The sequence below is a fragment of the Podarcis bocagei genome, assembly GCF_964188305.1.
Source record: "Podarcis bocagei genome assembly, chromosome: 5".
NCBI classification, from domain to species: domain Eukaryota; kingdom Metazoa; phylum Chordata; class Lepidosauria; order Squamata; family Lacertidae; genus Podarcis; species Podarcis bocagei.
The window spans coordinates 66,544,639-66,571,551 of NC_138129.1; the positions used below are offsets into that span (position 1 = coordinate 66,544,639).

The following is a 26,913-nucleotide window of genomic DNA, read 5'->3' on the forward strand; positions in this document are numbered from 1 at the left end:
ACAATGCCATTCAAATTCTGAACTGCAAGTCTTGCGTTGGGTAGGGTGATGTCGGTCCAATATTGCAACAACATAATATACGACATATTCCCCTGCTTTTCTTTTTCACACAAAATGAAGCAAAAGGCAAACCTATGACATATGACACCTCCTTAAGAATATACCCAGGGGCATAGGAAGGGGTGTGTGGCCTGCCCCGGGTGTCATTCCTGAAGGGGTGACAAAATGGCATACCGCGGGGGGCGGCACTTACCGCAGTGCCTGGCCTGCAGTGTGTCCAAGCCATGCGTCTCCCTTGGGAGTGACATGGTGGCTCGGGGGCCTGCGCTGCCCGAAACGGCAGTGTGGGGCTTGCGTCCACCAGGCGGACTCCATGGGCAGCTCGCTTCAGCACCCCCCTGGGCATATTGCCATGGTGCCCCTGTGGACGGCTTGCCCCGTCCCCGCCACTCTGGGTGCCAGAGCAGCTAGCTATGCCTCTGAATATACCACCTGAAGCAAGTGCCTCATCTAACGCTATACACAGGTCAAACCTGCGAGTCGATTATAGGATTTACTGTTGTAAAAGTTGGAAAGTATCAGAAAATTGCCCATCTCTGAAACTTCAACAATCTGTAGTTCCTTAAGTCAACATTCTAAAGCTGTAGCAATTAGATCAATGCTAGCAGACAATGATACTGTCATGAGGTTTTCTTTAGGGGGGAGGGCAGGCTGAATGCCTGCCTTCCTCCTAATTCTTGGAATAGCCAAGCTAGTTTCCTGGAGATCTGGTGATCCATTCAGAGGAACAAAAGAAGTGTCTCTGTGCAAGATGGTAAATCGGTGTGGAGGTCCTCTCTCTACTCACAGCTATTAGAAGGACAAAGGCAGAGTTGAGGGCAGAGTTTGGAGTGATGTGAGCATGAAGCAAAGAAGCAAGTTGGGAATCAAGACAGACAGACAGACAGACAGACAGACAGAGCCATGATTAATTTTTGTCTGAATTCACATCTGAAGCAAGGCCCTTTGGGGGTGTTAATGCTGTGAGTCCATAGGCTCAGGTTGTATATATTTGTAAATAAACCATATATCATAAAGATAGAACAGACTCCATTGTATTTCATTCCCAAATAAACACAAACCCTGGGTAAGCATCTGAAATTCCTGGAATCTTGCACCACTTAGAGACTGGGGTGGTGCTCAACAATATAAATGAATTGATTGTAGCTCGAGTAACTTGCACAGCTGTGTTACTATTTTTAAAGAAGGGCTTAATGAAAGGGCAAACAGGAAAGATTATGTGATCGATAACAATTAAAAAATTAGTAAGCACATCATGTCCAATAAAGACTATTTCGTACATGCTGGTAGGTCTGAGTGTTTTGATCATCTACTGCAGGATGCCGGAGGATTTGTTCAGTCTTTTTTTATCTTCTGTGAATGTCTTAACTGGTTTATAGCCATAGCAAGAGTTACATGCGTGGTGACAACATGCAGAATGGTCCTGTCATCACTCACCGCAGACAAAATGCTGCTTATAAGCAGAACTGTAGACATTTTTATGAAGATTGTTCCTCAGCCTGGCTACAGCTACTAACTGCTGTCGGCTGGACTGTGTGTGTATTTTTAGAAGTTCCCCCTGATGATTCTGCTAGAAAAACAACCCCTCAGGAGAAGACTATAGGAAAGACACGGGCTAGATTAGAAAACGTTACAGCTCTGTTATTGGTTTTACAGTGGAAACAGGCAAGCACAGGACTAAAATTCAACTAATCTCAATTACATATCACAGCATGACCTGGTTTTTTCAGAGGCATCGTACTCACAGCCAATCTCTTCACAGAACTGAACTGGATTTTGCCATGTGACACCCTTTCCCCCTTATCATCAGGGAAAATGAAGCATAAACTGCTTTAAAAGCCTATAACCTCCAAGCATTCCTCATCATGTGATTTCACTGTGTGAGCTTCACCCCACTGTCACATCACCACCACCAACATGCTGTCAGCAGTCCACACTGCAGAAGGTCAGTTCCCAATGTGCAAGATAAGTGCAGGGCAGGACTGAGATTGAGATCTTTCTGCAAAACTATGGTTTCCTTTTTTCAATCTGAAATAAGTCTCCTACAAATAGCTCCTCCCTCAGTGTTGCAATAGATGTGGAGAATGTATAGTAAAAAACTCCATGAATTCATAACTGGCAGCTTATGGACACACAATTGTTTTCGTAGGACTGTCTGCAAACAAATTCAGGTAGTGGACTGGCAGCCAAAATTAGTTGGAAAAGAGCTGAAGAAGTAACATCCAAGTGAAAGAAAATGGTCATTTAGTGTGTATTATTAGTTAGCATAAAGTTGGATTCCCTTGAAATACTATTACATTAATTTCAGCTGCCCATTTGTGTCACATTTTATGCTGCAGTTTACTCATCAATTACTCGGATAGCTTTTGCATCAGAATATACACATTATCTTTGAAATACAGACCATTCTAACTTGCAGGAGAAATCTGTCATTTGCAGAAAGCTGCAAGGGAGATTCTTTGAAGGATAATGCCTTTAAAACATGCACACACAAATAAAAATGGGAGGAAATGACTTGTTTTATTTCATTGTAGAAGTAGAAAAATATTGTTTCTGTGCTACTAAATGCACAGATGTCTTAATATTTTAAAAAATATTTTAAATGTTTTTTAAACAATGGACATGGTGAGCTGTACAACTAGCTCTAAATAACCAACATCATTACAGGGAGTTTGTTGGCTGTTGGCATTATATAATATGGCCCTTCAACATTGTAGGGGGGACTGAGAAACTGCTTCTAAACAACAGGAAATCCATGGAAATCACCTCCCCTTTTCTATTGGCGGAGAAGCCCACTTTATTGTGACCCTACCTGCAAACAAGGAGCCTTTCCACAAATGGAAGAGATGGTCTGGATCAAATGCAACGCACAGTCATTCTTACATACTGTCAGCTGAACAACAAAAATAGATAATGAACAATCCAAGTGAATAGTTCGTGCCTAGCAATATCACCCACCTCTTTTATCTGACCATGGCAATGAAGCTAAGAAATACAAACGCCTAAGATGCTTGTTTAAAGCCACAAAACACAAGAGGAACAGAAAACTGTGAGTAGATTCAAAATTTCTATGTGATATTTTCAATTATTACTTGGCTGTATGAATTGGTGAAAGAGTTCTCCTGTGTCATTCTTCTTATTCTCAATTGGCCTTACTAGGAAGTAAACAGATGTGATCCCAGAATGATTCAGGATGACCGATTCCATGAAAGCAGAAGAGAGACAAGACTATGAACAATGAAAGTGAACAAAGAGAAAAGATAATCGCTTCGAAAACACTGTAATGAAGGGGTCCCTTTCAACTCAACAAGTCTATGATAAAATAGACTGACTGGAGCGGACTCTGGGAATCCTAGAGCATACATCTTATTTTTAAAACAACACTTTGTAAACTTTTTGATCCAGTTTACGAACTTCCTTGGGGTATCAGGGTAGCCACTGTTAAAAAAATCCAGGTCTACATGTACCTTCAGTCGGACATAGGAAGGCAATTATTTTATTGTTATGTAAAGGTGAAGTCATGCTGTGATAATTCCTTGTAAAGAAAATGAATGTGCTATTATATATATATATTTAAGCATCTCGCTTAATCCAGAACTACAGCCTGTTGTCTCTACAGTACATTTCTATGTCAAATAGAGAAAAGTATTCAATAAGCATTTAGGAAGCATTAATAGAATCTGTAGTGCTGCTATAACCACATTCATGTGTAAGATGTGCCAAAGTACTTATTCCCAAGCGTAAGCAGTATGTGCATTAAAATCCTTATTTCTAATCTTAGAATAGTCAGAGGAAACAGCTGGCTTAGGTGTTATTTTTACAGCTGTTCAGCACAGAACAAAAAGAAAGTGACAAAGTACTCACTGCTCGTTAAAGCTTATTCTTTCATTAATATGTATAAATAGAAAGTCCATGAATAATGTAAGACATAGGAAAAATTGTTTGCGGTTTTGCTCTTAAAAATCCATCTGATTAGCACTACTCCAATAATTATACAGCCTTGTTCTCAGAGGTCATTTTCCAAATCTGCATAACTAGTTATGTAGGGGAATAACTCAAGTTTTTAGGAAGGCAAACATATAAATTAGAATTGCGACACATTCATTGCTTGCTACAGGGATGCCTTCTGCACAAAACCCCTTCATCTTGGAACACAAATTAATCAGCACTCCTTTCAAATTAGATGTTTTTTAGTTACATGTTTCTCAGTTACTGTAAAAACCAGGTTGCTGTCCACCCTTCTCTCCCCCGTTATTTAAAAATGTACGTCTGAAGTGTTCAATAAATCAGCATAGTTCTGTCTTCTACAGATTTCTAGCTTGAAATGGTAACAGCATTATTTCTGCTGTTATGCTTGGGTTTTTTAACAATCATTTTTATTTATGAGAACTAGTCCTACCTATCTGCAGAATAAGGTAGATGCTTCAGGTCACTAATCTGGTTGTTGTGAAGTGGCAGCAAATGGCCTCAGATGCCAAAACAACTTGTACACCTTGAGTACTGTGCACTGAGACTTCCTGCTCCTTCACTCTGAGGCAACTCTTGACTTTGCGTTAGTCTAATATAGATTCAAAGGTGTATAATAAAGACATCACATATGAAAAGATGGCTGATACTAGTTAAAATTATTAATATACATAAATTAATCCTTTACTACAAATTTCATACCAACTTTGCCCATATACATAAATACATATCAACACAATAAACAAATATGAACTCCATTAAATACCAATTTGACTCTTGTACTACAAACTACAGTACAAACGCTATTTCTGAGCAAAGCAGTCATCTTTCTGTTTCTCTTCTTTTACATTAACTATATTAGTCAATAGGTGGAACTCCTATGAAGTATGCTTGTTTCACTCCTGCACCGTTTGTTGTTGGCTGTCAAAGACCCCTGTGTTCCGTCATGCTATTGTTTTTGTTTACAGCTGATGCTTTTATGCTTGGTTTTAATTGCTGCTTTTCTCTACTTGTTTGAGTCGCCAGCTGCTTTTGAACTACAGTTCCCATCATCCCTGACCAGTGGTCCTGGTAGCTAGGGATGATGGGAGTTGCAGTCCAAAAACAGCTGGAGACCCAAGTTTGAGAAACCCTGCTCTATATTATTTTGCATGTGTGTGTGTACAAATGCTGTAAGCTGCCCTACAATTGTAACCCTAACTCTCCCCTCCCAAAAGCAAATGCATAGCTGCACAATTTGAAAGCATCTGATGAGTCAGGGGAAATGACTCAGTAACTTGACCACCAAGTACCTGTAAGGTGAACGGTGGATCAGAAAGGTACGATCCACAGCGCTCCAGACCCTACCCCTCTCCTCTGTGCACCATGTTTCCTACTATGACCACCTGAATAGGAACACCACAGTTTTCTTCTTGCCAAGGAATACATACCCTAATTGCATATAGACTATTAAAAACTGCCTAGCCATTTGCTTCTGGAAATGGCTATGAAGATCACCAAACTGCTTTTGGGGGGGAAAACCATTACTATTTTTCAGACATTTGTCTTCTTTACTAATTGGATTGATTCTATTTATTTTGCTTCAACCATGCTATCACATAATTAAGAAAATCTTAGCGTATTAATTGTACAGGCTTGACACAGAGCACCTAACATTTTAATAAAAATGATTTTAATAGATGAATCTTTAGCCAAGATGTGTATAAATGGTAACACTTTTCAGATATTAGTAGGTTGACCAATAAATGCTGATTAATGGATATTGGGGATCTATCTCATTTATTTCTTATCTTAGGGAAGCCAGGAAAAACTGCTTGTACAGTGTCTCTATCATTGTATCTGTCTATTGTATTTACCATTGTATTTATCTATTGTATTCATGATTATATTTATTTATAAAGAAATGGTTGCCTGTTCTAATAACTAGTCATTTATGGTGATCTTGAATAACACAAGATAGTCATGAAATGCACAGTAGTGTCATAGATACCCAGTGATAAAATGGTTGGCCTTGCCTCACCTCTCTTCAATCTCAGTTTAGCCATGGGTTAAAGGGCTGGTCTTCACCGAGTCACTTTCTTGAATAATTCCATTCCTTGTTTTTCAAATAGGAATACGAGTCACTTCTGCTTCAGCTTTAAGAGCAAAATTTTGATCAGAACTACTGCATTATTTTTTTTTTAAAAAAAGTTATGTGGATGATAAAAAAACCCTGTGTGTAGCCTATTTGATGCAAAGCTTTTAAAGCTTAATGGAATGGCCTTGGGGCAAACAGAAGTATCTAAATTTCCCTCACATTTCAATATATAGCACTTGGCCTTCCCCTTTACATTTGCAAAGGAATCTGGAATACATTTGCTGAAAAAGGTTTCTTTAGTTCACTGAACTAAACCATGGGAATTCAGTTTAGGATATGTAAGTGGGGCTGTTTTCTTTTTTCTTTTTAACCAAACAAACAGATCTAAAGGATTTCCTGACAGGACAGAATATTATGAGCTTATTCTTTTCTGAAGTGATTGCATATTCAATAGAAACCAAGGCCATTTGGTATTTATAAGTGAGCAAAGTCATGGGGGAGGGATTATAAAATTGCAGATGAGATATATCAGATACGCTTTCACTTTCCTTACAACCACGAGAAGTAATGTCCCAGGTCTGTGGTGCATCAGTGGGAACGCCCACTGCCATATCCAGGCCACATCAAACACTTCCTGTTCTTCCTTCTTCCCCAACACAAAACAACAACACCCTCCTCGTCTAGGGCAACTGATACACAGAGTGCATCTTCCCAATGAGCGAATGGGACTTGACTACAAGTCCCATGATCTCCCAGCAGGGAAGCCACTCATTGAATCATTTGCTGCTGAGGAGGAGGGCCCCCACATTGGCTGAATCTGATGCATAACTGGAGTATCTCTAAAAAAACCCACAACTTTTCGCACATTGATATGAGTGTCTGCCACCTTCTACCTCATCTTCCTTCATTCCTAAGGTATTTTGTCTTGAGGGAGGGAAGACTGGTAGGTAGGTTAGGGTTGCGAATTCAAGTTGGCACTCCTTATTCTAGGCATTCTAAGTGCCAACCCAAGGTTCTTGTTTCCTTTGCAGTAAAGTACAATATCATTCACAGAACCCCATGCCATACATGGTAGTCAAACCACTGCTACCAGTCCCCATTTCATGGATACAACTTAGTATATGACATACAATTTTACAATGTATGTATCCTTAGCTTTAAAAACTGATCTACTCCCCTAAATTTTGGAGTACAATTAAATCCTGAATTGGAGCTATGATTGGTACCATTTAAAACATGATTTAAAATAATTTTGTCTTTCAGATAATATATTTTCCATGACAAATGTTCCTGCATTGTCTATGGATTATATCTGAAAATAAAAAGTCTTTTGTGAATGAGATGTTACACAAAAGTAATTTACCTTTCTCATGCTGTGCCTATGTTCCTGCCACTATGGCAATTTGCACATAAGTTCTTTGATAATTACTGTGTAATTACTGTGCTACTGATCCATGATGAATTGAAATCCACAGTCAATGTCCCTCAAATGAGTCGTTACAAATTTGTATAAATTGCATAGTGAAATGGGCTTCATGGTAAAATTCATAAACCAGATAAAATTCTGAGAAAAACAAATTCATTAAGATGGTATTATAGCTATAAAATTATATAAACAGTGAAAGGAAGGAAGAAAACATTTGTACCTTCTTGGATCCAACTTCCTGTAAAACATTTTGTTGTTGACTGAACTTAGCTTAAAAATGGAACAAGCAGGTTTTTTCTGTGTTCCAGGTTCATTCATTACTTATGTTGTTGTAAGCTGCCCCGGAACCTTAAACATCATCATCATCAATATTCAAGAAGAACAGACTTTTTGCTAATAAAATATAGGATCAAGTGCTTTCCAAAGAAAAATTAATGAAAACATATATGAATTCATTTGCAACAATTTTCCATTTGCTTCGTTGCTGCCTTTCTGTTGTAAACATTGAAACAAAGTACTGGTGTTTCTTTTCTTATCTAATGCCAAACAAGTAACAAATTACATCTGACATAAGCACATCCAACTCTAAAGATTCCTTAATGCTGGGACGGGGAACCTGCACCCTCCAGAAGTTGCTGATGGACTATATCTGATGATCCCTGATCATAAGCCATAGCAGCAGGGGCTGTTGGGAGCTAGAGTCTAAAGGGCCACCCCTTTAAAGGTGTCCCACTCCTGCCTCAAAGAAAGCACATACAGCTTTCTTTTTTCTACTATTCATAGAACATCCTTGGACGAAAATATCCAGGACAACTTCTGAAGTATAATGTAATGATCTCAGGCAAGCAAGCAAGCAAGCTCCGATAAGAATTAATGAGTCTCTGGCAGTTTTATGGTACATTTATTTACAATTAATATCCAGGAACCGGCTCTGAACCTGCTGCTCTTAGCTACGAGTTGGTCACTCTGAGTCTCCGCCCCTTTCGCAGCACAAAGGGTGCCAAAGTCCAGTCCTTACTTTCTTGTACTTCCGTTGCATTTTAACCCTTTCAGCTCTTTTGGTTAGGGGAATAGGTGGGTGTATTCCCCCTCCCCCGCTCTCAAAAGAAGAGCTCTCTAAATGCTGCCTCCCTCCTGGTTGCATAGCAGCCCCCTCAATGCCATCTATCTCCTCCACTCCCTCTGCCTGTGAGCTATCTGAGTCTGCTGCTCTATCGGAGTCTGGGAACTCTTGATGAAGGTGGGTCGAACTAACCCACTCCTGCTCTGTCTGTGACTGCTTTCCCTCGTCTTCAGACTCTGGCTCCCTCTGTGCTGGCATTCCTTCATCTCCAGAGTCTGACTCTTCCCAGGCGTTCGATTCAGCCACATCCCTGACACATAAAAGGAAGAGAGATTTGATAGAGAAGGTGCCATATGGGCTCCCCTGGAAAGTATATTGCACAAGCAAGGAGCCACCACTGAAAAGACCCTCTACCCATTGCACAGTTCAGACAGCAGGAGCATCAGAAAATAACCTTTATTCATTATTAATTTGTTTATTATTATTTATTTTATGTACCTCCCTTCATCTGAAGATCACAGGGCAGTTCACAACATAGCTATTAAAAAGTGAAGACAACTGTACCATGCTACCCAAACTGCAGCTGCCTTTCCAAAAGCAGCTCCCACATGGCTGTTGTAATGCTTAAATGATGAGTAATCAACGTGGGCACAGTTTGATATATTGGAAAGGCTCCTTCCTATCTAGCTGTAGGTGAACTTACATAAAGTGAGAGGGCGGGCAGAAGGAGACAAGAAATTAACTTTAAAAACTACTGATTTTCTTAGGAAACATGAAACATTTATTAACAGTCTTTCTGGCATAACACATATCTAGCTGTGTTGATAGTTACAATGCACACTATTTCGTTGTGTGTCTTTCAAATAATGTAACAAAGAAGAAACAAACTTTGAGCACTCATTTTGTACCTAGAAAAGAAGATGATCAAAACTGAAACTATCAGTGGACTTCATGGTAAGGGTTAATTTTATTTAGCATATTGTTCTTTAAGATTCCCAAACCATCACAGAGTTTTTCTGAGTGCTTGTAAGCTGCCTGCTTTCATCACTTACTCTTAATCAAATCGCCTGTTAGGCTTTCCATTCATCAGAGGGCCAAGCAAAAGAAGAAAACAGCACCACTGAGATGATGGGAAATCCTAATTGCTCCCAGTGAAAACAACAAAGGTGACTGAAATGCAGTTACATTCAAATCAAAAAGAATAATCCCTTAGAATGAAATTTCATAGGCGAAATGAGGGTAGGCATTCCCTGCTCAAGAGGAGAAACATGCATGCAAGGCAACATCTCCATAGCATTTCCTTGACCAACTATGAATGACAAAACTGACCACCACTTTCTCTCTTTGCACTTGCAGTGTGCAGGGAAAAGGCAGAACTTGGACAGTTGTTTCCCTCTGGCTGTTCTTTTGTTGCACAGGGCTGAAATAAAGACATGGACTCATATTGCTGGGTTGAATAAGGGCCACTTGACTGAATGCTAAACCAAGTATGCAGAGGGAAATTATAGGTACAGGAACCAATTATAAATCAGAAAAGTCTACAGCTAGAAAGTCAACTAATCCCCTGCTAGGTCAAGCCACATCCTAAAAATGAGTATGAAGGCCTTTTTGCATCACCACCCATTAGAGCCCGAAAACTATAGGGGGATGTAGCAAGTTGGCCACAGAGGCAGTCATTATCCTGCCCCCAGACCCTACAGCCTTGAGCTGCAAGCCTTTGAAGCCCCAAATTACCCCCAAAGGAGCGTAAGCTGGAATCTAGTTTCCCTTCCTGCACCTTCTTCCTAAAGTGACCCGATTTTTAAAAACAGAACAATCACATGGCCAGATTAATTTATCAGCTAATCAAAACAATGAAGAGCCAGGTCACCCAGAAGAGCCTAGTGAAAAGACACTGCACTTTATCACCTCCAATCCCAATTTGAAGGCTCCATTGCCCCGGCCGCTAACACGCTAATGTGTGCATGCACCCCAGGAGACAGAATGGCAGCACTGGCTTCAGGTCCAGGCTGCAACCTCATTCTGCTGCCTGAAGCAAGCTTCGGCAGTGGAGCAGGAATCCTGTTTGGTCTGCCAAGGCCCTGTGGTTTTAACCCAGTTGCTTCTGGGCAATTCGAAATTCTGCATGTTTTTTCTTTACATATCTCTATAATAAACTGTGTATTAAAGTATAATAGACCTTGGTCTACTGTCCCTTTATTTTCTTGCCAATCTATGAGACCTTTTGTGTTGTAAAAAGGTAAAGGTAAAGGACCCCTGATAGTTAAGTCCAGTTGCAGACGACTCTGGGGTTGCGGCGCTCATCTCGCTTTACTGGCCGAGGGAGCCGGCATTTGTCTGCAGACAGTTTTTCCGGGTCATGTGGCCAGCATGACTGAGCCGCTTCTGGCAAAACTAGAGCAGCGCACGGAAATGCCATTTACCTTCCTGCTGGAGTGGTACCTATTTATCTACTTGGATTATTATTATTTTTTTGGCATGCTTTCGAACTGCTAAGCTGGCAGGAGCTGGGACCGAACAACGAGAGCTCACCCTGTCACGGGGATTTGAACCGCTGACCTTCTGACTGGCAAGCCCAAGAGGCTCAGTGGTTTAGACTACAGCTCCACCTGCGTACCGTTCAATTATGTTGTAGCATACTCCAATTTCAGACTGAAGATCCAGACTCATGTCTTTTGTGTACCTGTGATTGCTATATACATGTGTATGCAAAGGAAAGATGGTAACAAAGCAATCTCTTCCACAACCAGGTCATACCCTCCAACATTTTTGTCCCCAAAATCAGGACGTCAAGAGGGGCAGGATCTTCTGGTCTAGTGCTCTGGGGATCGTCAGTAGGGTTGTCTCAGAGCCCCAGACTGGAAGGACTGGAAGGTCTGGAAAGTGCTCTGGCACTCATCAGCACGGTCATGCCAGACAAAAAAACAGGATATTCCGGGATCCAAACAGAAACTGGGGTTGTCTTATGTGATTCAGGATGTCCCACTAAAAATGGGACACTTGTGTGATATGCCAGCTGCTGTTGCTCCACCACTATCAACCAAGGACGCATATGGAAGCCTCACTTTCCCTCTTAATTCAACTCCACTTGCAAAGCTAGAAGCCTGTGCAGCCTCACTGTGCTCATGCCTGGGATTTCTTTTTATTTGAGAAGAAATGTACAACTTCACTACCGATTTATCAAATAGTGTGCATGGTATATATAGGATCTGGTGGGAAGGGCAAAGCCTAGACCAAACGGTGCCTCGTGTGAGCACCCCTTCCTTTTTTCAACTTTAGAATATTTTATTTATTTTATTTTGTATTTGCCATACATTTCATGACTTGGATGTGCAATTTGCATGCATGATTTATCCCTGTCATATAAGACATTTAAAGGGTATGCGTGGATCTGATCAGGATTACTCATTATTATATTAAAATAATAGAGAAGTATAGTAAGAAACCCCAAAGCAAACAGTGGAAGCAAATGCAGACCCTTTTGCTGTTGATCTTAATATTTTATTTCTGCTGTGCTGTGCACTCCTCGGTTGCTGTGGGGAATCCATCAAACGTATTCATTAGGTTTAGCTGAGTCATTGATATAATTCCTGTACTTTTCCTGTTTCAGAGCATTATAACTAAAGATAGAAAATGTAACTTAAATCATCGAGCTCTCAGCTTTGAGGTTGCTTACTGAGGAAAGTTCAGGATGTCAAAATGCTATAAAGGATAGAATCCAGAGCAATACTCTTTGCATTTACAATTCTTTGCCATCATCCAAGTACAGTTCCCAGGATCCTTTGGGGGAAGCCATGCGCATTGGATATGCTTTAAATATATGTTGTGGACCTGTCCTTAGCTGCCAAAAGCATTCAATTTTCCTACAGATTTCATACTTGTTGGTTTAATTTGTTAAATATGACTAGACAAACATTTTCCCCATTCTTTTTGAGTCTTTTAAATTTCGGATCTTACCCCAATGCTGGAAAGAAGCGCAAGCTTTTTCTTTTCATAATTGTTCTTTCCTCCTAGTAATATAAATGTCACATGTTGTTGTTGTTTAGTCGTTTAATCGTATCCGACTCTTCGTAACCCCATGGACCAGAGCACGCCAGGCACTCCTGTCTTCCACTGCCTCACGCAGTTTGGTCAAACTCATGCTGGTAGCTTCGACAACACTATCCAACCATCTCGTCCTCTATTGTCCCCTTCTCCTTGTGCCCTCAATCTTTCCCAACATCAGGGTCTTTCCCAGGGAGTCTTCTCGTCTCATGAGGTGGCCAAAGTATTGGAGCCTCAACTTCACGATCTGTCCTTCCCTTCATGGATCACTGCTTTGTCGTGACGAAGGGGCTTGAATAACTCAGAGAAGCTATGAGCTATGCCATGCAGGGCCACCCAAGATGGACAGGTCATAGTGGAGAGTTTTGACCAAACGTGATCCACCTGGAGCAGGAACCGGCAAGCTACTCCAGTATCCCTGCCAAGAAAACTCCATGGACAAAGACAACAGGCATATAAAAATGTCACATAAATGCCTGAATGTCTGCTTTGGTGTGTGATTCTTTCCCTTCATTCTTTTTTTCTTCCTTGAAAAAGCACTAGAAAAAGAGTGCAGTTTTCATGGGGGCAGAAAACATCCATGAAACGTACCTCTCTGACCATTTCAGTTCAGCCCTGATCACACAAAACAATGCTACTTATTGCTGTATCACTGACACTCTTGGCTAGTCAGAGACCAGAAAAGGAAAATGTTCTTTTCAGAAGGTGCCATCTTCTGAAGAGTACTGAGGCAGCCCGGCACGACATCACAACATTGCGCAAAGTCCTGATATAGGGCCAATGGGGCCAATGAGGATAGAAGAGCAGAGACATTGAGTGTGGCCCCATTTCCACATCACATAGTTGTAATCACGAAGGGGGAGAATCCCTGAAAAAGACATTAGGGCTCTGATGGAAAGAGCTGTATAAGTGGTGATTGTTATTAGAATAATTCAATGGCCTGTGTTGTGTATATTCTATGGATATTTCTTTAAAAAAGAAAGAAGCAATGTTGTGTGAACTCTTAGGATTAAAATGCACTGTGGGTTAAACCACTGTGCCGCTTGGACTTGCCGATCAGAAGGTCAGTGGTTCGAGGCCCCGCGACGGGGTGAGCTCCTGTTGTTTGGACCCAGCTCCTGCCAACCTAACAGTTTGAAAGCACACAGTCCAAGTAGATAAATAGGTACCGCTCCAGCGGGAAGGTAGGAAGGTAAACAGTGTTTCCGTGCGCTGCTCTGGTTTCGCCAGAAGCAGCTCAGTCATGCTGGCCACATGACCCAGAAAAACTGTGGAAGCGGACAAACGCGGGCTCCCCCGGCCTGTAAAGCAAGATGAGTTCTGCAACCCCAGAGTCATTCGCGACTGGACTTAATTGCCAAGGGCCACTTTTTTACCTTTACCTTTTTAAGATAACAATGGCTATTTTTAAGGTTAAATGTAAACCTACCCCACTTTACAGTAGCCTGCAACTGTTCCCAAGTTTGGCTGAATTTATTAGAATTGCAACTTGAGTCACGGCTTCTCCTTGCAAAACTTGCAAGGAAAGTCCTCTGCAGCCCAAACCTGATGCTACATCAAATAGCAGCCAAATATCATCATGATTTGTTTTTAGGGTTAGTGTTTTGTGAACTGAGCAGAGCTAGCAGGGGTTTCTTTCCCTTTTGTAGGTTATTGGCTGACACAGAAGCAAAAGCATGAACATAAACTAAATTTCCCTGGAGAGTACCTTTCTTTTGTAGAGATGGCAAAATGGCTAGCTCAGTGGTGTTACTGAGCTAAAACCTAGCAAAATCTGCCACAAAACCAAACACATTAAATATAATATCTCAGCCAATAAAAGAAAGCACCTTTAAATTTAACGACAACGCAAGCCATTAAAATAGTCACAATATTTTCATTCAGTCTGTGGAGCAAAGTAAACAAACATTTAAAACTAATTCTCCAGATCCCTGTAAAAAACAGTCAACTTTAGGAATCTTCCTAGCAACGGCCATTTACTCTCCCTCCCCCCCATTTTATTTTTAGTACAGGTAGCGAAATAAGAGCTGAAAGAACAATTCAATAGAGCAGGTGACACCATATGTAAAGGATATCAATAAAGTATTGAAGTGTCATTATTTATTATCCAACGGGAGAGCCTGTAGATGCACACATTTGTAGCAGAGCAAAACTTAATACTGCAACAACTATTATTATTTTCTATGTGCCTAAACCAATTTTTTCTCTATTCAGAATCCTTCCAGAGTTGTGGGTTCGAGCCCCACATAGGGCATTGCAGGAGTTCGACTAGATGACCCTCTGCAATTCTTTGATTCCTCTGGTTATCAGCTCTCCAAACACACACACACACACACACACACTTCCTATTCCTTCTGCACAGGGCAGTTATATTTATAGCTGAAGGCGTGGTGACTGCAGCTTTCTGGTCCACACGAATGGTAGCATGGGAAGAGGCAGCATGTTCATATATTACAGGGTAGAAATAACCTGTTTCTGCCTCTGACAGGTGGACTTGCACAGACTAGCATCTGTGTGTAGATGAATAATGAACAAAGCTCTAAGTGTTCAGTCTGTGTCTGTTTTTATGTAGTTAAAAAGAACAAAACCCCAAACCCAACCCATTCAAACCAAAGAAATTGCTATCAGTCATGGTAGTGGTTTTTCACACTTTTTTCTCTGGGCCACCCTATCAGAATAAAAATTTGCTACGCAACACCAACTTTCTATTGATAAGAAATACATTAAAAACAAAAAGAATCAACCCCTGGTTTATAGCAAAGAACACAACTACTCTATAATATGACCATGGGACATCCAGAATTTAAAAATCTATGCAGCTACATAACAACATGAATCATTCCCAAAATATCATATTGACAGTCCTTGAATCTTCTTGCTGCTAATGTGGCATTCTACACCCTTTGAGAATCACTGGTCTAAGGCCCAAGTCTGGTTTTCCAGAAATTGTTGCATAGGCAAAATATACACAGGAGACATATTGAATGGGCTCAATGGGAATCGACACAAACGGCCACACAGATAAATTATACATACAGGCAAACTGCACTAAAAATAAAATCCTATAGTTTCGGTGTTTCAGAGTTTGAATTCATAAATGTAGTAATGGGAGTTTAGATCAACAAGAAAGACTCTCCTCCCTGGAAGAGAAGGGAGTGGTTGTGGGCGGGAGACCGAGCTCCGCCCCTGGTAGGGGGCATTAGCCCCCTCCCCTCCTACCTGGCTGGCGCCCACGCCCACCGGAGGTGGCCAACCTGGTGCCTCCGGGGGGCGTGTGTAGCAGCTTAATGCTGTGGTGCCAGCTCCGCCTCCTCCTCATTCGTCGTCGTCCCTCAGCGAGTCACCCACCCCCCACTCCCATTTAGCTCAGGGTATAGGTTTTTGGCCTTGCTATGGACCTTAGGTTGGTCGCCCTGGTTGGCTGGGGGGCCTGGTAGGAATTTTTCCATTTGGCATTAGGCCTTTTGGTTTTTTCGCCTACCTCGTAGCAATCGTCACAACTTTTGTGGTATAGGTGGGTAGGTTAGGCATTGGATTCATGTGTTGTGCTGTGTCAAGGGCTAGGTGTGGCCATCGCCTATGCTATCTACCGTGGGTTATTCCATTAAAGGAATCTGGCGGTCGTGTATTCCGTCCGATGCCTGCTTGGCGGGAGGCCATGGCACGACCCTCGGTGACATCAGGGGGTGAGCCTATAGCTGGATGAGCATCAACAGGCTCCACCTACTGTTGAATAAACCCACCACCTATAGTCATCCAATGCCTAAGCCAATACCTTTTCACTGCTGTAATCAATAAAGTTGTGGCCTTTTCTTGCCCATTAACCTTATATCACGTGTCCTTGTGTATTTATTTCACATAGCGGGGTCGGGCCCTTGATCCACAACTAACACATACTCCTATGTATGTTTATTAATATATATATATATAATCTATGCAATGAATATTCTGTGGTTGGTTCAGCTCTATGTATAGTGCTCCTTAACTGAAGTTTTAATGGGCCTAATTTATTTTTAAGCCATTGACTAGCAGCTCGGGGGGGGGGGGGGAGAGCGGGAAGCCCTTAATACAGTCACAAAAATGAACACAATGCTAATACTGTGTTTTTGAACACCATGCGACACCCCTGCTCCTAGAATATGTACCACTGTGATGTGTTTCTATTCAATCACATGTTTGTTTACGGATAAAGCAAATGTCAAAGGCACACAAATCATATATAGGAAACACACATTATGTAGAATAGAACAATATTTATTCCATATGATGCTAAGTGCCCATTTGGCAATTTGAACCTCGCATTCAAATAGTATGTGTAATTACACACTACTAGATTCAGTGTTCTAATCACAGAGGCTTAATTAAGATGTTTACTTTAAGCAGCATTTTTTTTTTTTTTACAATACAGCTTAAGAATTATTATTATTTTTAATCTGATGTGGGTTTTTTGTTTCACTATCATCAGAATCAGTGTTCTCACTTCCTGCAAATTTTGCTTCAGGGCAGATGGGCTGTGGTGGGGTGTGACTGAGGATGACTCACCAATTCTAGGTGCTCCTGAGCCAGCTAGGTCTAGGTAAAAAATGGGTCTCCAACGTTTGGGGGCCAAGAATGCATCTGGAAATCTAAGGGCACCTCCAATTTGTCAATATTCTGCAGGAGGGATTCAAACTGAAACTTTAGGTTTGTGTATTTTAAAGTGGATTAAAAAACACTCTGTTGCCCTAATGAAACAAATTCACTTTTAAACAAAACAACAAACTTTTTGCAGTTTGAATGTGATGGGGAAACACACTGAAAAGTGTGTAACAAACAAATTATGCCCCACAAACAAATCTGGAAATTGTCATATAACTGCTCTGTAGACAAATCAGAAGAAATGCTCAGTAAACAGCAGATAAAGTGTAGCCACCATTTAGACTTCATTCAAGCAACTTGCTGGAAAAATAGGTTTTCCAGAGGAAACCTAAAAAAAACTGTAGTGGGTATGACAAAATAGTCTTTTCACAGTGGAAGCAATGGTCATGATGTGAACATGACTCTTCCTTGAAAAGCAGGCAAATACCGACACTCATCCAAAAACAAAACACAGGCAAAACCAGCAAGAACTCCATCTCAAAGAATGTTCCCCCAAGCCAGAAAACATCAATTAGAAACTGGAAGGGGGTAAGGGATTTAAATGGATGAGAAGGTACACTGGTGCCCTCAAGGGCCATGTTGCGGACTCCTGATATAAACCAACACATAGCATGTGGTAGCAAACTAGAACAAATGCACTAGTAGCAAATGCACAATAGCAATCCAGATCTGTAGCACTTGGTCCACAAAACATGCCATGCTCCATACATCACTTTGGTTACTCCCAAGGTCATCAAATGGAAACTTTACTATAAAACATTTGCAGTGAAGGACACAGATATTTAGCTAACATGCCCCAGATGCATCTTTACGCAGCAAAGGGTCATTTTTTTAATGAGTGGTCTTGGGGACCCCAGTTCCAGGTATTTTGTACTAGGCCCAGGTTCTTGTGCCTTTACTGTCTTCTAAAAAAGTTTTGTGCTTTTATGTTTTGCTTATGATCTTGCATCTGTTCATATAAATTAGAATATGCAAATTTCATGCAACTTTATGCCATAAATTTTATAAAGGCCAAGTAATGCCTCAGCTCCTCCCCAAATATATATGTCTTGTCTCCATATATGGAATGCATACATCTCCCTCCTTTTCTTTCCTACCATCAGAAGGGCCAAAGCAACTTTCAAGTTCACTCTAAACTTCCGTTCAGCAAAAAAAGTTCTGCTTTTATTACTGAATTAACATGACGTAAATATGCTGTTATCTATTTCCTTCTTCTGCCACTAAAGCAGATGTTCAAGACAACATGGTATTTACATTTCGCCATCCTTATTACCATCTCTCAACATTTCTATGGCACCTTTCATCCCCAAAGAGCTGAAAACATATGATAGGTATACAAACAGATCACTTAATTCAGCGCTAAGATGAATCTGTGACAGCTGCTTAACGACATTAAGCGATGATAGAAGCTTTTGTATATGCAGCTGAGTCCCCTTTAAAATATTATGATGCATAATTCTCTTTGCTTGACAGGAAGGCAGTAGTTCTCAATTTTATTTTATTCTTACAGTGAAGGGCCAAAAAACTATCATGCAGGGCACAGAATGGCTTCACCAATGCTTTCTTTTAAAAAAAGATATAAAATAGCAAAATAATGATTTCAAAGCAAGTTTATAGTCTAAGTACCTATTTGCTGCAATCATGAACATTTGTATCTTTTTTTTCTTTGTTACAGTGCAATCAGAAGTAGGAAAAGTTGGCACTCACTCAACCTTGTGTTGCCCACGTCACTCCTGCGTACTGAGAGAGAGAAGGGAGGGGCAAGATGGCAACAGGTTTGGCAGATTGCGATTGCACTGGCAGGAGAACTGCCCTGAGGTGGTGTATAAGTTCAATAACTAACTATAAATTTAATAATAATAATAAAAAGATTGCCTAAGTCCAATAGAGTTCAATCTGTTTTGTCTTCAATAATTGTGATTTCTTATTGAAATCAGTGGAATTCATGTCACGCAGTGACTAAATTGCCTCACTTATTTCAGAATGACCAATGTAACACCGGATCCAAGTCTATAATCTTAAATCTAAACCATAAATGTTGAACAATTAAGAATAAGTAAAATTAAAGCTGTTGGTGATAAATAGTAGCAGTACTCAAACTATCATCAAACATCTTATGATTTCTTTCAATAAGACACAGATGGTGAGGTATTCAACCTTGAGTTCTAGCATGGTGGCTTAGAAGTAGCTTCTTAAAGCATTCACAATGACACTTCCATAAATTCTGCAAAACCAGGCTGTTATTCCTAGTTGTTTTGAATTGATTACAACTTAGATGCCTGTTGCTTGTAGGTAGAATCAAAGTGATTTGCAAAGTCCCAGTTCCTATTTTCTGGGGGCAGATTACTCAAGCCACTACCTGCCCCTCCCTTCCACACAGCCTCCTGATAAGCTGCTCTGGAAGCAAGAGTGGATCACCTGGTGAGGTCGAGCCACAGCTATAGCCTCCAAGCAGCAGCAGCAGCAGCATTGCCATTTACCAGTAGGGGTGAGGCACGGCAGTGAGGTTGTGCTGCATGGGTACATCAGTGGAGTGGTTCCCTCTGACCTACTGGATGAGCCACCTGAATTTTGTTCAATGGGGAGTAGGCTGCAGGTAGAATCAATGGGATCTGGAGACACAGCTTTGAGTGAGCAGCAGTGCTTTGAGCTCACACTGAGGCCTCGTTGGACCCAGATCAAAATATTTTCAGCTGCAAACCAATGCATATTTACCTGTGATTAATTTCCATTAAGTGCAGATGAAATGTAAACAGAAATATTCAAATATATGGTCTGCATTGTAAGCCTACTTAGCACTCCCCCCCCCCCGGGTACATGAGGTTTCTGAATACACACATTTTAAGATATGTGGGTATTTCACTTGCTTTTTCCACACAGAATTTGCAGCTTTGTTTAGGAATATTTAGCAGCAATATTGCTCCCTTGCTTCTGTGGTTTGAAAATAAGTAAAAATTATGCAAGGCAGAGTTAGTCCCTGTTTTCTGGCAGTCTCCAGATTTGTTTTCAAGGAATAGGAATTTTGTTTGTTTGTTTCAACTCAACACTGTGCTAATTCAGAAGCAGGGTTTGCATATTTAAATACGCTTAACTCCTTTTTTCATTGTCTCTCTGTCTTAGCTCCTCTGCAAACGGGGCCTTTCATCTCGGGTACATATGGTAAGACTGCTTGCTCCTTTGGGAAAATGGGTTTAATGAATCATAAAATGCATGCTTTTACTTATAGCAAAGACTTCGTTTTTCCTCTTTCCAAGCAGAGGAAGCTCTGTGCAAAAACCTGCCAAGTAAATAATGCAAAATGCTTAAGGTGGGCCCCTAGATGGCAGGATGGGACTATACAGTATACACACCCACACAGTGACAGTGTTATCTCAGAAAGCTTCCAGTATGTACTGGAAGCAAAATATTAATATATACTTCAGAAATAATATTGTTGGAATAGACTAGAAGATTAATCACAAATAATTAAAATTCTGTGACTTGCTATATTATTCTTGATATCGGGAGATGCTTCGTTTTTCATGTCTACTGATGATAGGTTGTTTATTCAGCCACAGGTTGTGCCCTGGTGCTCTTGGCAATGTGGTCAAAAAATTCACAAGACACTGATTACCTGGAAAGGTTGAAGAAAGATTTCACAAAATCTATTCTGCCATCTAAATCCCCATCACCTTAAAGAAATTCTCATTTGTGCTGGCTTCAGCAATTCCATTCGTAGTATTATTTGCATAGCATACATGTGGTGATCTATCATTTAGGAAATAATCGGGGACACACCTGTTTAGTTTCAAACAATTACATTACTGAGTAGCTAGACTTGGGTTCCATCCACCCATCCCAATGGAACTTCTACACTACAGCACTATAACTTCTTTGAAACAATTATTGTTATGATCACCTCCCTCATTTATCAACTTCTTATACTACTGCTGTACTGAAAATTGTCTCTCATATTTTTTGTGAACCTTTCTCCAACAATGAATGAGAAAGGAAACTGTATTTGAAAATTATCAAAGGGGAAAGACAAGTTTGGTGAAATTCTCATGGGTGAGATGCAGGGTTTGTTGTTGTTGTTGTTGCTGTGCTTACCTTATTTATGAGGTGGCTGAGGAATGTTTGTGGAATGTTCATTCTGCAGGTCATCTCACCAGTGGTCTGTAGTCTGCAGCCTTCCCAGGTGCTTTCACTTTAGTTAAATCCCAGGGGAAGACATCATGAGATAACCCCTCCCACTGGGCTTTTTCATATCAGGAAGTAGAGGCAGCTAGAGAGCCTGCAGAGTGCTAGAGTGTTTACTGTAAAGGAAAGCACACACAGCACCCTTGACCACCCTGCAATAATAATAAGGGAATATCAAAGCCTGAGGAAGAAATGGGGAAGAAAAAAACCTCTTTGGCAGGGGAACAAAACCTTTAAAATATGCAGTAGTATTTCTTAACAAAGATCTGTGTACTTTTACACACCCCTGATCCCAGGGTGATTATTACAAGACCAGACAGGGTCATGTTAACTATTTAATAGGGATGGGTGAATCTGTCAATTTCAGTTTCTCTAATTTTCCAATCTTAAATTCAGTTCTCCACATTTACATATATGTTTCTGGTTTTTTAAAAAAATAAAAAGTCCTCATTCACCAGTCCAATCCCTGAGGCTTTCAGGTGAGTCATGGTTTGTGGTTTCTTATGGCTCAGACAGACAGCTCATATTCACAAGGAGCTGTGTGTTAAGAACTGTGGGCCCAATTTTATGGAATTCCCTTCTAGTTGACATCAGAAAGGCCCACTGTTGAATTTCTGCTGCTTCCTGAATACTTTTTTTTTATTTAAGCAGGCTTTTAAATTCCATTCTTATTTTATAGTTTTTACTCATTTTCAGAATTATTATATTGGGTGCCCTGTGCACGACTTGGAGATGACTTAATATAATGCACTTTTCAATGTTATTTTCACTAACAGGTGCATTTATACGTACACTTTACCCTAGTATGTGTACACATTACTTGGCTGGAGACCTGCATTGCAAAATTCGGAGAAGTGTGAATTTTAAAGAGTAGTTTTATTTCAGTTTGTGTATTGCTTCAGAAAGTGAAGACTAGGTAGGTTCACCTTTAAATGTGAGCACAATCAAATCCATCCATTCTCTACTATGTTTAGATACTAAGACTGGTTTTGTTTTAATATATTCACATGGTTACTTATCCTGAACTAACCATACTTTAGCTAAACAAGGGCTAGATAAGACTGCTGACTAATGGATCTCTGTGACCGGAGTGATGGATGGATAAGTAAATCAACTGATGAACCACCATTAAGAGACTGTATGTTTGGAATGAAGGGGGGGGGGTGGAGGAAAAAACTTTTCTTTTCTTTGCACTATGTGATATTAATAACCCTCCACCCCATAAAGAAATAAGATCGTTGCGTTTTACTAACCACAAGCAGGAATTCAAGAACTGTGTGGAGTGGATTATAGCTAAAGAGATGATTGCTAAACAACGAGAATGGAGGAAAATTTTATGACGCAGCTTAAAATGGCGTCTCACTAAGACAGGCTTGCCTGAGAAAGAAAGACAGGGGGAGGAGATTCAGGACCATTGGAATGAGAAGGATGGTTGGAATGTGATCTTAACCTGACAGAGCCCTCCTGATATACTTGGCAAGCCTGAGAAAATTAAAGGACAGACCGAAGATTAATTTTTTATGGAAGTGTGGAATGGCGGCTGTCCCTGAGCGATATGATCTTTGGAGAGTACAAAACCCACACAGAGGATGCCTATCTCTAATCCGCTTGTGAAGATTATCAGAGATCACAAAGAAAGGAATATACGATAACAACAAGAAGATGAAGAAAGTAATAAAGGACTATCTGGATTGAACTGGATAGAACTGTTTAATTAAAGCAGCAATATAAGTGATGTTTGGACTCGTTCAGAGCTTGATGTATGGGTACCCCCAACAAAATTTAAAATTTGGCTGTATAATTTGGAACTAATGTGATTTGGATAATGTGATGTGATTGGCCTGTTAATAAAAATTATTATTATTATTTTTAAAAATAAGCTTTTTCTGGTGACCATAGTGCCTCCCAATGATACCAGGCTTGAAAGAAGCATTCTGTTATAGCCAATAGAAAAGATTGTGGTGTGTGCTTAGTTACTTCTATGTGTGGTGACCATGACAATTTCTCTGGTTTGCAGATGTCACCATGGGTCAAAATGGTTGGCAACTGAAGCACACTTTTCCTGTTACTCTGCCCACTCTAAGCAATGCATCCATGTTTCACTGCTATGAAATGAATTGTAAGTTCAAAGCAACTTGTATCTGAGCATGGGTGTAGCCAAGGGGGCGGGGGGCTACAAACTAAATCAATAAAAATACATAGCAAGCTGAGGTTCTGCCCCCCACTGCAACAAAAGGCCTGCCCCCCCTCCAACCAAAATCCTGGCCATGCTCCTTGCGTCCAAGTCTAAGTTTCAAGTCAAACATACAAACAAGTTGGTATTCCTAAACATACGGCTTGTAAATCAATCTTGCTCATTTACATTTTTCACCATGAAAGTGGTTAAACACTGCAAGCAGCCCTGGGATCACATTACCTCCACTACTTTAGCACCTAAAGTTGAAAAAAATGCCATCACTATAAGTCTTCCATACATATCCAAATCCTTTTCAAGGGACAAAAATTTACAGTTAATTAGCAAGGATTCTGCAATAGTGGGAATTTTGCAAAAGCGGAGGTGTGTTGTCTTCTACATTTATAGAATCAGTTGCTCCAATGCTATAGTAAGGCTTTGTTACAGAACCATGATAAAATCGCTGTGTCTTCACACACCAATTGCAATCCTGCAGGGGAATGAAGATAGCTGGCCAACAGGGGCTCCATATCCTCAGTCAGTATTGGCAGCTTTTCTAATTACTCCATTCCAGACACTCAATTATTTCTTGTATCTTCCTAATGTATCACCAGCTCTTTATTTATTCATGAACATTTTAATTAAGAAATCAAAGTCTATTTTTTTTAAAAAAAATAGTGAGCAATATTTTTTGTCAGATTCTATTTGTTGTAACACTCGATAAAATATGTCAGTGAATTGCTCATTGTCAGCTAATTGAATTCTAAAAGAATTATGCATGGCGTATGATATGGCAAACATCTACAGCTCCCAGAACACACATACCCAAATAAATAGTTCATTCCTGTAGGCAAAACCTTGTGGCAATCTCATTAGTATATTGGACTTGCTTCTTAATTGTATATGTCACAATTGTTCACCTGAGCTCATGAGACGGCTACAAACTATCATAGCCTATTTGCGTAGGAACCCCAGTAAGTTCATATTCAACGTCCTACATTAGAGAATGATGTACAAGCCAGAAACTTCCTCTCATACCTTGGGATATATCCCATACATGCGACAGGTGTCAGAAACGGAACACACATGAAAGAACATTAGGACCTGGAAGTAACACACATCAAACAACAGTCTTTCAGGAAATGAATTAATCTTAAGTAGGAACTGATGGCAGACACTGAGGCCTACTCAAAGTATTAAAACTTTCATTTGCTTTTTCATGTGCCCTGAACTTGTGCTTTGCAAAGCACTTCATGAAACTGGCTGACCTTTGCCTACAAAATTCACTACTGGTTGGCATGTATGGTGAACTCCAGAGTAAGACTTTTCCATGAAACATGGTGGCACTTGTCCTAGCCATACTCAGCAAAAGCACAACTCACCTACCAGGCCATGTATGATACAGCCCTAAGACTGAGATTCCTCCTGCCCAGGTCAGCCCAGGTACAATGTTCTTGCACTCTGCTTGAACCAAACGAAGCCAAATTATCACGAAACAGACTTGTTGTATCCTGGGTCACTTCAACCCAGAACTACCACCAAATGAAATGCATGTGAAATTGTTCAGAGAAATGTGTGGAAGTCAACACTACTTTTCAAGAGAGCATGAAGCAGGTGGACCTCTTCAGGGTAGAGAGGGTAAAAGAAAAAGCCTAAGCAAGAATACTTTCCACCATCTTTTTTTGACTTACGGTTAAGAAGCAGGCTGGCATTGGTTGTGCCTAGTTTGTTGGCAGCGACACATGTGTAGTTTCCAAAATGATCCTCCGTCACATTGTTGAAATTTAAAAATGATCTTGAACTATAGCTTTTAATAGTAATCCCTTGTTGTCCATTGATCAGTCTAGAAGGGAGGAAAAGGGAAATATTCAATTAGAAGGCATAGGCAAATATATTTTGCATTTTTCTCTCATGTGGATGGAAAACAATAGTTTTTACTTGATTGGGATGGAGGAGTGAATGGGATAACATGGACAAGGAATGGCAGTGATGCCATATTGGGTATATGATGGTGTTTGCCACAGCAAAGGGCTTTCCATTTTTGCTCAAAAATAAAGGTACCTTTCCTTTCCCTACCAATTGACAGGGGACAAGCCCAGTTGTGAGTAGTGAAGGTGGTATGGGGGAAACGCCATAGGTAAATAGTCTGGAAAGAGATGTTCAGTTCAGGGAGCATTTTGTGGGCAATCAAGAGAAAAGCTGGCAAACGACTTAGGCCCAAGAGCTCTGAGTAAGGAAAGGCTCTTCTTGCTTTCCTTGGGCATTACAAAGGGAGTAGGGAATACTGGCACCAACAGGAGACAGGACAGGTCAAAGGGCTTCAGGTGAACTTGTATTCCAAAGCAAAGCAGGACTGATACCAATAGTCTTATGTTGTTCCAGTTCATCAAGATGATGATTTGGAAATTAAGAACTCTCAGAAGTCCTTGTTGCAATGGATGTGTGTGTAAAGGAAGACTGGGATTGTATAGCTGCATTCAGCTAAATGCCTGCATACAGCCCACATGGACTCTTTGCATATGATCAGTAACCCTAAGAACCATTATAAGAGCCATGCAAGTCTATGGCAGCTTTGGGAACTGAACCCATATGTCCACCGAACATTTATCTGTTGATTCGTTTATGATGCTCTCAACACAAACCCCTGCACCATCAGGAAAGTCTCCTATTACCTGCTTGGTTTAGTTAAACTTTGTTCCATTTTACACACATCAATAGCACTTGCCCGAGCCCAAATGCTACTTCTGCATATGCAAAATGTTGCTCTCCTCTCCAAAGAACAGCATGTGTTTGCATATTATTTTAGACTGCACTGATTCCAGACATTTGGCTTGATCCCCTACACCAGCACTATTGCCAGTAGTGGTGCTAAGTTCTCTCTCCACCACTGCTCTTGTAAGCCCTTTCCTTTCCTCCCATTTCTTTTTATTCCTCCTACCGATAGCCATCCAATCAATTGGTGTGCACCCATCAAACGATCTTGAAATACACATCCAATATAACACTATTACTTCTTAAAAACAGACTTGGTAAATGCAGATGATCCACATCTTTTTTTGTCATCGACTACACATCGTAACGGATTTTTGAACATCATAATGGCTTTTCCTTAGTTCTATGAATTGCTCACTTTCTCACACTAAATGAGCAGCTTATGAAAAGCAAACGCGCATTTAAGAAGGTCAGGAAGCAGCCAGGTACATTTTAATTCCAGCAGAAGTATATTAATCCCTGCACAGCAGTATATGGTATGTACTGCGACTAGACCTCAGCCTTATGTGTGTTTA

At 40.5% G+C, this 26,913-nt stretch overlaps 1 protein-coding gene across 2 annotated transcripts in view; it reads right to left on the reverse strand.

The window, feature by feature from the left end:
* Positions 1 to 26,913, reverse strand: part of NEGR1 (neuronal growth regulator 1) — a 457,176-nt gene that overhangs the window by 69,714 nt on the left and 360,549 nt on the right. For both annotated transcript variants that reach the window (XM_081193857.1, XM_081193858.1), the window contains exon 6: positions 25,318 to 25,469. In XM_081193857.1, the coding sequence (XP_081049983.1) occupies positions 25,318 to 25,469 (152 nt within the window). The remainder of the gene's footprint in view (positions 1 to 25,317; positions 25,470 to 26,913) is intronic.